The following is a 12,424-nucleotide window of genomic DNA, read 5'->3' on the forward strand; positions in this document are numbered from 1 at the left end:
CAACGATATATTGCTATCTTGAACTCGGCTTTGTCAGTTGGTCGCTCAATCTGCCTCACTATAATCAACTCGTTATCGTATGCCATGCCTTGCTCCTCACAATCGTGATATACATTGACTTACTTTCAAGGGGGTTACAGTTTTCAGATTCCAACAGGATGTGAGAGGAAATGAAAGTGATGATACTCCTTTGGTTGTGTTATCCGTTTATAAATATTTTAATATTAAACGAACATTCTGAATTAAATTTAAATAATTCATAAAATCACAGTATAACAGATAGTTAAAATGTGTTAAAATTCAACGCTAATCGACTCTATTTTAATGTATCTACCAGAGGCGAATATATTTTCAATCGCTTTTGAGTTACAAATCGTTGGCAACGAACTGTTTCATTTTATTGCTTATTATCCACTACTTGAACTGCTGATTAACTCATGGCACAGACAACCCTTTTGGTTTGGATTTATCGCCTCTCTACAGGGTCACATCAATTGTGCGTTCTTTGATATGTAGTGCCACAAAACGGAGCTCGTTCGTATTTACTGTCCGTGCGGCGCATGGATCGATGGAAAGCTGTGGCTTTTCCTAACCAAAGCTCCCCGCAGCTGAGTGGGGGTGGCATCCCTGAGATGGCCCCACTGGTGGTGTGCTTTCGTACTTTTGATCGAATCGTCGAAGCTTACAGCGTCGACAACCCGGAAGAGCTTTTTGTTAGAGGATATGTTTTGGTCTGTGAGTTGTGAGATGGTGAAAAATTCTGTCCTCGGAGGCTGATGAGTATTTTTCGTTGGTGAAGTACATGCGTCTCGCTTGTCGTTTGCAGATTGTGTCCCCGATGAGCTTTCTCTGATGTCTGGATTCGATAGAAGATTCATATGCCTCAAGTGAGGATACAGGTCGTATTCACATTTTTGTAGGGGAGTTGATATGTTTTCGATGGTGACACTTGTTGTCATAGTACAATTTTCATTGCCGTTGCAATTGTTAAAAATGCCTTCGGAAATGTCATCTTGTTGGATCGTTTGTGTTTGAATTCTGCATTTATTGTTCTCGATTGGTAACCAGCTTGGTCCCGCGAAGCTGCTCCTGCTTCTGATGCAGTTTGGCGTAGAGAGACTCCCTGAATCTAGATATCTTTTGCTCCAACAAATATCGGTACATTGCGTTAGCTTGCGTAGGTGGAAACACCGGCGAGATGGCACCGAACTGGTCTCATGAACACTCTTGATGGATCGTTTTCTGGTGTGGTATTCATTCAGATGGAAAATTTCCTGTCGTTGTCCGACCCCACCCGTGTCGTGAGGAATCTTCCGGAACGATACCACCACGGGACGCCTCAGCCGCGCCAAGTCGGGCTCCAGGTAGCGGAGATAGTGCTGATTTGTGCAAGCGTCGACAGGGTCATTGCTGGGGGGCACTGAATTCGCGCCACCGCCATAAGATGTGTAGCCAGCCGATGAGCAGCACGTGTTCATCGAATGCGAATTATTGGAATTTGAGCGCAGTGAGACATTCCTAAAAAACATATGCTGTCTTAGTGGAAGACCAGAACGGCGGTATAAATAAGTAGCTAATGTTTCCTACTCCATTACCGTACCGGGAAGAAAAAAAAAGAATAGAAAAATATGTATGATAGTTTTGTGCAGTCAGCAGTTTCTTTTATACTGAGTTTCGTTACATTGTAATGGATTGATGAAAACAACTATTGAGTATGTGAATATGAGTCCGCCATTTTCAATTAATTTCCTAAAGTTATGGAGTATTTCTTTCCATTGAACTGTGATCAGGCATGGTGCACAAATTACGTTATGCTAAAAATCCGGATTTCGGACCCTATTCTCCCTTACGAATCGCAATTTCTGGCTCTAACACAGCTATACTCAACCAACGGCCCGCGCGAACTATTCTGGTTGGCCCATCTGGTGTTACTCTATTTCAAACTATTTTGTATGTGTAGAAATAACGGAAAGCAAAAAAAAAACGTAACCTAATTTTTATGACGTAGGACTACGTAGGTTTTTCAGTAATGATGCCAAATCAGAAATCAGAGCACGTTTTCATGGAATAAAAATAGCAAATTAAGCCTTTATTCTACGGACTATTCGCGAATTCACGGCGTTCACAATTCATCATTCATCCAGCTAGTGACCAAACGGTAGCGAGGTTTTCCAATAGGTCTGTCTCAAAACCGAGAGTTCAGCTCAGTTTTCTAAATTGGCTAGAGGCGAATGAACTGATAAATTTTAAAGCCTCTATGATTCAAACCATGATCATCATTATTCAAGCCACAGTCTCGATCCGGCTGGCAGACAGCAGTTTTTTCTCAATACTGTTTTCAAGCACAGCTGTTCAGCTCGATACAAAGAAAAAATGGAAGATTGATATCGTACACAGTGATGCAATTTGGTCGGTGGAGGCACCGCGTCGATTTTAATGCCGTCTGGTGGAGAGCACTTTTGTATTTTTCATCACAACTGTTTTTCTGCATCTGAACTGGGGCGTATGTATAAAATTTTGAAAACGAGAGCGCTACGTTTGGGGTGCAAGGATTTGACCACGTTAATACCTATTTACCGGTTGAACAAAGTGGTATGACAATCAATTTCGCAAAATAAAAGGTGTTTGAGTGATGTTAGTTGCTTATTGACCCAGAAACTTATCTCCATAGCTCAAAAACAGCTTTGAAAGCAAGCTGTTGAAATCACAAAAATCTGTAAATATGTTTGAAATTCAATCGAAGTCAGGATTGGTCAGTGGTTGATGCATGTCTTCGGATGGCCGCGAAAGCCAGCTTTGCCGGCTGAACGGATTGGTACGATAATCACTTCAATCGAAGAATTTAATGTCCGTCCCACGTTTTTTTACTATTGACCCGAACACATGTTTCAATAGCTTTAAAATTGTTTTTAAAACAGGCTATTGAAATCACACAAATTTGTGTATAAGATCACTCGGAAATCCAGTTAGTTGTAATTGCGATGTGGCAAGAGAATGGTCACGATCATACGCCTATGCATTATGCTCTTCTCTCCCAATACATTTTTTTTCTGCAGCCGGACTGAACGGAGCATTTAACGAAAAACAAAGTATCGATGATAATTCGATACAGATTGCGATTGGTGTTAAGAATATTTCACCACAACGAAGAAATCAAAATGATGAAAGCAGGAGCTTCAATATTTTTTGTTCACGAATGCCGCAATCGATCGCCGTTTCCAATTGGTGGGAAGAGGGCTATCATTTGTGCTGGGTATTTCCGAGGAGGAATCCATTTCATCTTTGAGCGTTAATTATTGTTTTCCGGTTCAACGAAATTTTATGGTAATCATATTATACAAAAGATAAAACGTCTAAGAGTTATGTGCTTGCTACTTTTTGACCCGGAAAATTGTTTCATTTGCATAAAAATAGCATTGAAAATAGATAAAATGTCTAACAGTTATATACTTACTACTCATTGACCCGCCCAACTTGTAATAGCATAAAATAGTCATCAAGCATCAAATAGTCAAATAGCATCACCAAAGCACTATTTCCCGTTTCTATTCTACTGCCGATCTGATCGATGACTTCAGTGAAAAATGAACTATCGATGATAAATCGATATAGATGGCGTAAAAATGATGTCATTGGCTATGTATTCAGTAGCAGAGAACATGAAATGTTTAATATAGAGAATATTTCACCATATGAACGAGAACGCACTAGTTGATAAAAGCAACAGTGCAATGTTGAATGTTCACGAAAGCTTTGAGTATATTGGTGCAGAAGCTCACCTGGGTTCCGTAAATCGATGGCTTTCATACCGATAGGTGCAGAGAGTTTATGTACTGAATCGTACGTACGGTTTATTGGTTTTATACGTTGACAAATATATATTAAGGTGGTCGTTGAAATACAATGTATTATGTATCTACCATCTTCAGTTGCTTCTACAAAGCCAACCATCGATCCTTTCCAGGACCATCAGTTAGTTCAAAAGAGTCGATTTTTTTTGTTCTTCCCTGTATCAATTATAAAGGGTGTGTCACATCAAATTGCATCACGGAAAAAACGCTGTAGAAATTTAATTTTTAGGAATTATATCTTCAGCTTTCGCTTATAATCAGATAAGAGTGTATAGATCACGTTGGCCATGCTTCACTGTCAATTTTTCGTAAATTTGGAAAAATGTCGTCGAACGAAAAAGAGCGTCGTGAATTAATCCTGCGCACTCATTTCGAGAATCCGGAGTTGTCACATCGGGACATCGGTAAGATGCTGGGAATCGTCCAATCCACGGTCAGCAGAGTACTAAAACGATACTTCGAGAACCTAACCATCGACCGGAAGGTGAAGAACGGCAAAAATGGATGCTCCGTCAGTGAAAAAGATCACAAGCGCGTAGTTAAGCAGTTTAGACGTGATCCGAGCAGTGCGGTCCGGGATGTCGCCAATAAGCTGAATTTGTCAAGTTCATTCGTCCAGCGGACCAAGCAGCGGGAGGGCCTGCGTACATACAAGGTTTAGAAGGCTCCTAACCGCGACGAAAGGCAAAACATGGTGGGGAAGACGCGAGCCCGGAAGTTGTACACCGAAATGCTGACGAAGCCGCATTGCCTGGTAATGGACGACGAAACCTACGTCAAAGCGGACTTTCGTCAGGCCTGTTGTTCTTCTCCGCAGAGGACAAATTCAGCGTTCCGGAGGAGATTCGCAAGCAGAAACTATCCAAGTTTGTCTTCGTGCCAGTATTCAAAGGACGTGTTGAAGTGGTACGAAGCCAACGGGGTCACCTTCGTGCCAAAGGAAATGAACCCGCCCAACGCGCCGGAGCTTCGCCCAATAGAGAAATATTGGGCGATTATGAAGCAGACCCTCCGGAAGAACCCAAAAGTTGTCAAATCGGAGGCGGTCTTCAAGAGAAAATGGATTTCTGTTCAAAAAAAAACTACAACCTGACGTTGTACAGAACCTTATGGACGGGGTAAAGAGGAAGGTGCGAGCATACGGGCTTGGGCTCGAAGTATGAATAAAAAGAAAATGCCAAAAGTTGTTTAATAGTTTTTATTTTACTGTCTAAAATTTTCAAAAGGATCGGTCTACTGGGCGAATTTCTACAGCGTTTTTTCCGTGATGCAATTTGATGTGACACACCCTTTAATTCAACACTTATACTCATCCACTCACACACTTACAGGAAGAACGTTCAGCAAATTCTCAAAATATACATTCATTCATTGTGAATTGGTTCAGATGCAACTTCAAACAAATGATTACTAAGCCAACGGTGTTCCCACGTCCACCTTGCAGTTATATCATAGATGTAACCCACTTCTAGTATTTTAAAAATAGTAAAATGAAATTAAAATTCGTTGGTTCATGCGATAGAGAGATGTATAAAAGTTTATTTACATCCAATTTGGAATAAACTGATTCAGAAGAAACTGAGCTATAGTGTACGCCAGTTTGTAAAAAAAAACTAGTTTCTGTCGTATTTGTTGCCCACGTCCGGCATGTTTGCGATGCCTTCTCGACGCCGTCTAAGTGTCCTGTCTCAATACTGTCCGTCGCAAAGTTGATCCGAAAAAGACAGAATCGAAAGAGATGTTGAATTGAAGAGGCTTTAAACTTTTCAGTTCATTCACCTTTAAATCAGAATTTTCTCACACCGCATTATATATGCCCTTCTCGCATCTAAAGCGCTTATGGCAAATTCTCTCCCTCTCACTTCTTGTTTTCTGTGCGTTACTTGATTTTTTCTCGAAAGCTTTTACTATGCTTTGATAGATTGCTTCATTATTATTCTAGTGCCGAATAATAATATCGGCCAGGTCTATACATCGCTCAACTTTACACTCTCGCAATTGTCTGATCATTTTTACTATCATATTATTTTAACCCAGCTCTATACACCACAGTTTTGAGAAAAACGCGTTCGAAGTTTTGTGTCAAGGCCGTGCTTGAATAGACACCTCATCATTCAAATGACTGGTTAAAAAATGGGATTTCTGAAGTCCATCCTACGCTATATTATTAAATGTCTAAGATTCAGAAATATGAGGATAAAAAATCTTTTTTTTAAATTTTCTAGACTAGAATACCCCCTGAAGAATTTGGAAATTGGGAAAACTGAACTAAACACTCGGCCTTGAAAAATGTCATTTGGAAAGCCTCGTTGCCAGCTGGTCGTTAGCAGGATGACAGATAAATCGTGAATGACTTTTTCCGTTCGATCAATCAACTTCCGTGAATTCCAGGTTAAAAGTGGTGTGGAAGTGCAGCGCATTAAGCTGGAAGTTAAGAAGGTGTTTTTCAGCGGTGAGAGCTGCGTTCTTCGATAGAAAGCTGAAGGTGAAAATTTGTCCCGCAGCGGTTGCTGTCGACGCCATCACCCCACCACACCACCCGTTTTGGTTCGGATTTTCTGTTGTCGTTCTATGTGTTCTTTGGAGTGTTAGAAAAGTAATCTTCCTAGGAGATATTGAGAAACCTCTTGGATTTTCAGTGCGTTGAGTGTTTCAGTTGATCTCTAGACAGCGAGCAATCAACAGTACATGTTAACTGCCCTTTCTATAATTTTCGCGCGTTTTTTGATGTTTCATTCCACTCCATTCTACATATAAACAAAAATCAATCTTTATTTTCCTTCGACGAGTTCGATTGTGAAGATATTTATGAAAATCGTCTGGCGTTCACTCGAGGAAAAACACTCCACACACAGTTTCGCCGCATTGAAATCGCGTTCGCCTCGCGTTTACTATGTCCTCGGCCTAACAATGAGTGAATATTATGCAGAGTGGCGAACGTATGTCTGTTCTTCTTTCTGTATAACATTTGTTTATATTGCAAACGCTCAGTGTAAAATGGCGTCGAAGGAAGAGCAGGTGCGAAGAACGATTGTGTGCGGCCGCAATGAAAATCCGGATCTCTCGATAAGAAAACATGCCAAAAAGCTTGGCATAGTTTTCGGTGTTTAAAAAATCGTTTGATGCTCGCTCTACAACAACTAGAAAGAAGGAAAGTGGCACAAAAACAGATCTGAGGAACCGCCATAAGAATGCGAATGTTACGTAGGAGACCAGGGGTGACATTGCGCATTTCGAAACGAGTGATTTTTGTTCGTTTCAGCCATTTGGACATGCCTTTGACCAGCTTTGTTTACGAATCCAAAAATATTACATTTCTCTACGGGACAAATTTTGCTCTAAATTTAGTACATCGAAAATATGAACTTGAAAACGATACATAATACTAAAACCAATTCGATTTGAGTTCGGATTTTCTCGAAACGAGTTACTCGTTTCGAAATGCGCAATGCCACCCAAGATCTTTCTGTACGTATCATTGCTTGTACCTTGCACCGACAGCACATGAAGTTTTTCATTGTGAAGACTGTGCGGAACTGTAGTGTTAAGCAGAATACGTCGGGAAAAAAAACGCTTCAATAAGCTTCATCGCGAATAATTGACGAAGTTTCCATGCGTTATAATGGACGATGAAACGTATTTCCTAGAACACTTCAAACAGCTCCCTGGTAAAAATACATTTACACTGCCATGCAACGGAGTGACATTGTAGAGCATTTCAGGAGTAAGAAGAAGGCCAAGTTCCCCAAAAAATATTTAGTATGGCAGGCTATATGCAACTGTGGTCGAACAAGCAGAAGTATCATCATTACCGAAACGATTAACAAGGAAATCTACCATGAAGAATACTTGCAGAAACGACCGTTCCTATGCAGCTGTCATGTACTCTCGTTGTTCTGGCCTGAATTGGCATCCTGTCACTACGCCAAGAAAGTTTTTGAATGGTATGATGCTAATGGAGTCCAAATTGTATCGAGCGAGGCGAATCCACCTAACGGTATTGACCTCTGATGAAGAGAGAGCGCTGTCCCAGCCAGAGACCTTCCTGATTTTTTAGGATTTCCCAGACTTTTTAGCACACTCCCTGATATCCAGACGAACACTCAATTAATCCTGATTTTTCTGAAATGATCCTGATTTTTTCTGATTTTTGTACTCTTTACATTATTCATAATTAATATACTGGTTTCCAACATTGCTTTATTGAGGATAATGTGTATGTAGATGTATCCCCATGTAGAAATGTAGAAATACATTTCGGAGTGTAAAATTACTCAAGGGAAAATTTTTAAATTCACAGTCAATATAAGAAGATTTTCGTCTGATTCAAAGTATAATCAACTTTAATGATGGAACTATGGTTTTTATAGTTATAACGGTACTAAATATCATAAAATTTAGGAAAAAATCAATAAGTCTTCTGTTAATATAATAATATTGTTAATATGCTTTCCTCATTTGTTGAGTAAAGATTCATTCCAAAGCATGCCAAAGCATGGACGATGAATTCAGAGAAATTTTGAATATTGATTTCTCTGCAATTGACTGTAGTGATGCTGTAGGTTTTTCGGAAAAAATATAAACGATCAAAGGTTAGGCGAAACACTAGTATTTCCGCTTATGCGACGATTTATACCATGTTTATTAATTCTTTTACATACCCTGCCTTCACCCGAAGAAAGATATACTCTGTTTCTGGTGGGATTTGGAATGAATTCTGTATTATGAGCTACTACCAAGCAACTTGTTTCTCACATGTAAGGCTCGCAGCAGTTTACGACGAGGAAACAAACATGCTCTGGGCGGATAGAATCTGAGTGAAAGATGGTGAAAGATTGTGAAACAGAACTATGGATATAAAATCAAATTATAACGCTTTGATTGAAAATTATGTTTTTGTTTTCCCAAAAATCGACATTAACTTTTCGGACAGCCCATTATGAACTATTCTCATTTATCCTGATTTCTATTTTCTTTCTACCTGATTTTTAAAAATTATAGTTGGTCACCCTGGTCCCAGCACAAACAACAAGCAACAACTATAAAAAATCGAAAATCTTGGACAAACGCAGTTAAGTTGGTTGCCAATAAGTCTACACTGATCTTCATGGCAGAGGTCAACTTCAAAATTCGACAATTTTTCATGTAGACTATATGAATAATGGTAATTTGTTTGATAATTATTTACGATACACATATTAAGGAAATAAAATTGTTTCATGAATTAAACTTCTAGAAAATTTGTTTTATTCCAGAATTGAGGTGTCCAGATTTTGTCGCAAACAAGCCTTAAGACATGTTTGTGGCCACTCTGGAAAAATGGTTGAGTACCGCAACTCTTACACACAGTATGTAATGTAACCTCGACAACACCCCCTCCCCATTCTTGCGTTACGTAATTTGTGCACGACGCCTTATTAACATTGCAATGTGCCGTAAAATTCAGAGTAGTAGGCGACGTTCACACTCCAAACAGGATGAAATGTAACAGGTGTGAAAGTGTGAACCAAAGAGGGGAGTGGATCAGCAGTATAGCTCAGATCGGAACTCACCTTGAAGGCCTCGCGGAATTTGTGGCTCATTATGCTGTACAGCACTGGGTTGATACAGGTCGACATGAAGTAAAAAATTCCGGAGGTGTAGTTCAGTATTTGATACGCTATTTGTATTGCTTGGTGGTGATTTTGATCGTTACCATACACCGCGAACAGTCTTTGGGCGTGAAATGGCGCCCAACAGAGGAAAAATGCAATGACAACAGCAACTGCAAAAGATAGTGCACATTTTATAAATGAAAAGTGTCTTGTAAGCGTTCTGGAGTTAACTGAACTTACCCAACATTTTTACCACACGCTTTGTACTGTGATACTGCGCTCGACTGGGATAGTTAATCCGTCCATTTTCAGAGGAGGGCGAATACGTCTGCTCCACGACAAGATGTACATTGTTGTTGGCGGTGAGGCGTTCGTTAAAGCTTCCTGCTTCTTTACGGCCCACGCTGCTGCTGCCGCTGATGGGTAGGGAATGATGAGCCCTTAAAGGCTGTTGTTGTTGTGTGAACGATGTGAGCATACTTTCGCTACAGTGTTGAGGCGAGCTGTCGGTTGGATAGTTGATTGTCACGGCGGTCCGTTGGGATTTTTTCTTAAAGATGCTGCGCTACATTTTTGGGTGTGCCAACGAAAGAGAAAGTGGGAAAAAGCAATCAAAATCGAAATCGAACTGAGCTCCGACATCCATGGAAAAACATCGAAGGAAATCGAAAATCACGTTTTCAATATGTTTTTACAGTCGATGTGCATGATAACATTGAAATTGGAACAATTTCCAGTGCATGTGCTTCCAAGCAGAAGTGATGAATGTATACACTACCCAAAAGGGTAGAGCCACACGCTTGATCTTTAAGACAACGTTTGGTCAACCACATTCTGAGCTTAAAGAAGATGTACCAGGTCCTCGTTTTCATGAAAGGCTTATGCTCAGCTTCAATGTTACCCTGCGCAGATGATAGTCATTTGGCACACTTGCTACCCCATCAAAATCCGAATGGAAGTGTTATGAAATTTTTATTGTCGTTTATAATCCACGCTTCACGGGGGTGGAATTATCTACAACAGAATGGCAAAACATACATACCTTCAGACGCACGCTGCTCCCGAGCTGAGTTCTCCGGTTCTTCATTACCTTCGGACGGCGAAGCTGCAGCCCAATCAGGACGTACAGGACCGTTAGCACACACATTGGCACGACGAAAACAATCACCGCCGATATGGTGAAAACGTGTTGCTGCTGATCGCGCCGCACGGTACAAGTGCTGAATTGTTCGTCAATTTGGAGTGACAGCGCCTAAAATTGAGTTGCGATATTTATGGGGTGTATTGTGACACAGATTGGTTTTATAATACTAGCAAAACAAATAATAGCAGTACATGCCCAAGAGAAAATATCTTTGAATGAGGGGAAGCGTTAATGAAGGACCTCCTGGATGCCGCAAAAATCTTTAGAAATAGAAGTCGCTGTTTGTTGATCGTTCACAGAAGGCTCTGAGCACAATCAGAGAAAATGAAACATGCGCAAAGTATACCACAATTGTCAGTTTTAATGTATTCTAGTCGAAAAGGATTAAATAGTTTCTGCTCAAATAGTTGTTCCTGTTTATTATTCCAAATGTGAAATAAAAAGATGTTAAATCAATTAATGCTTACACAGACGTGAATCGAACAAGTTACGAATAAAGGGTGTCCCACATCAAATTGCATCACGGACAAAACGCAGTAGAAAATTACTTATTGTGTTTTTGACGTAGTCCTTTCATTTCTACACTGGGGTGTAAGTTCAAACTTTCGAAAACGAAAGCGTTACGCCGGAGAACGAGATTTTGAGCGTTAATAGCTCCTAAACAGCTGAACGAAATTGTATGATAAACACTTCATTCGAAAGATAAAATGTCTACGCGTTATATGCTTGTTGCTTTTTGATCCAAAAATTTGTTTCAATAGACCTAAAATTGCTTTCAAAACAGGCTATTGAAATCACACCAATCGGTATATAAGCGAGTGCCGCTTGGAAATCCACTCAGTTATAATTGCGCAACGATTGAGATACGATCGCTGGAATGGATGGATGTTTCCCTAACACAGACTTCAAATCCATGGAGCCAAGGGAAATCGGCATTGCAAAATAGATGTAAGCAGTGGATACTTTTGTACTCGCTTGCGTTTATGGAAATCGGAATGTTTCCCTAACACAGACTTCAAAACCATGGAGCCAGGGGAAGTTGGCATAGCAAATTAGATGCAAGCAGCGGGTACTTTTGTACTCGTTTGCGTTTCGGCAAATTGGAATGTTTCCCTTACACAGACTTCAAAATCATGAAGAGTACTGCGGGTACTTTTATACTCGCATGCGTTTCTGTAAATCGGAATGTTTCCCTAACAGATTTCAAAACCATGGAGCCAGGGGGAATTGGCATAGAAAATTAGATGCAAGCAGCGAGTACTATTGTACTCGGATTGACTATAGATTTGATATGGTATGATACGGTGTAGTGGATATGATCAAAGTGGTTTTATATTACATATCGAAGAAATCACATTTATAAAAGCAGCGTTATAAAATTATTTGTTTACGAATGCTGCAATCGATCGTCGTTATTGGGAAGCTGGAATTGTTGCGAAGGGAGTTTTATTTTCGCTGTGTAATTCCGAGGAGGAATCCATTCCTTCTCAATCGTCAATAATCCTGCTCCGGACCAACGATGATTCCAATTGTCGGGGTTTGGGGAGTGGGTATTATTTGCGCTGGGTATTTCCGAGGAGGAATCGATTCACCCTTTGAATGTTAATAATTCTTTTCCAGCTAAACGAAGTGGTATGATAATCACTTTATTCGAAAGATGAAACGTCTAAGATTTATATGCTTGTTACTTATTGATTGCTAAGTCAACGTTAGTCCTGTGTTTTTTTTTGACGTAGGACTACGTCTTTCATTTCTATACCGGGGTGTAAAATCAAAGTTTCGAAAACGAAAGCGTTACGCCGGAGACCGAGATTTTGAGCGTTAATAGCTCCTAA

At 40.1% G+C, this 12,424-nt stretch overlaps 1 protein-coding gene and 1 long non-coding RNA gene across 7 annotated transcripts in view; one reads left to right on the plus strand and one right to left on the minus strand.

The window, feature by feature from the left end:
* Positions 1 to 207: 207 nt before the first annotated feature.
* The window catches only part of LOC129762356 (pyrokinin-1 receptor-like), a 38,380-nt gene continuing 26,163 nt past the window's right edge, over positions 208 to 12,424 (minus strand). For 5 of the 6 annotated variants that reach the window (XM_055760571.1, XM_055760572.1, XM_055760570.1 and 2 more), the window contains 4 exons: positions 10,488 to 10,697; positions 9,686 to 10,010; positions 9,404 to 9,615; positions 208 to 1,583 (listed from right to left, as the gene is read on the minus strand). In XM_055760571.1, the coding sequence (XP_055616546.1) occupies positions 543 to 1,583; positions 9,404 to 9,615; positions 9,686 to 10,010; positions 10,488 to 10,697 (1,788 nt within the window). In that variant the 3' untranslated portion in view covers positions 208 to 542. The remainder of the gene's footprint in view (positions 1,584 to 9,403; positions 9,616 to 9,685; positions 10,011 to 10,487; positions 10,698 to 12,424) is intronic. The other variant, XM_055760573.1, reaches the window with a different exon arrangement.
* On the plus strand, positions 6,858 to 9,140 carry LOC129762357 (uncharacterized). Its single transcript, XR_008740598.1, has 3 exons — positions 6,858 to 7,519; positions 7,574 to 7,650; positions 7,707 to 9,140. It is a non-coding gene; the product is annotated as an uncharacterized LOC129762357 (long non-coding RNA).

This window comes from Toxorhynchites rutilus, chromosome 1, assembly GCF_029784135.1.
Source record: "Toxorhynchites rutilus septentrionalis strain SRP chromosome 1, ASM2978413v1, whole genome shotgun sequence".
Taxonomy (NCBI): domain Eukaryota; kingdom Metazoa; phylum Arthropoda; class Insecta; order Diptera; family Culicidae; genus Toxorhynchites; species Toxorhynchites rutilus.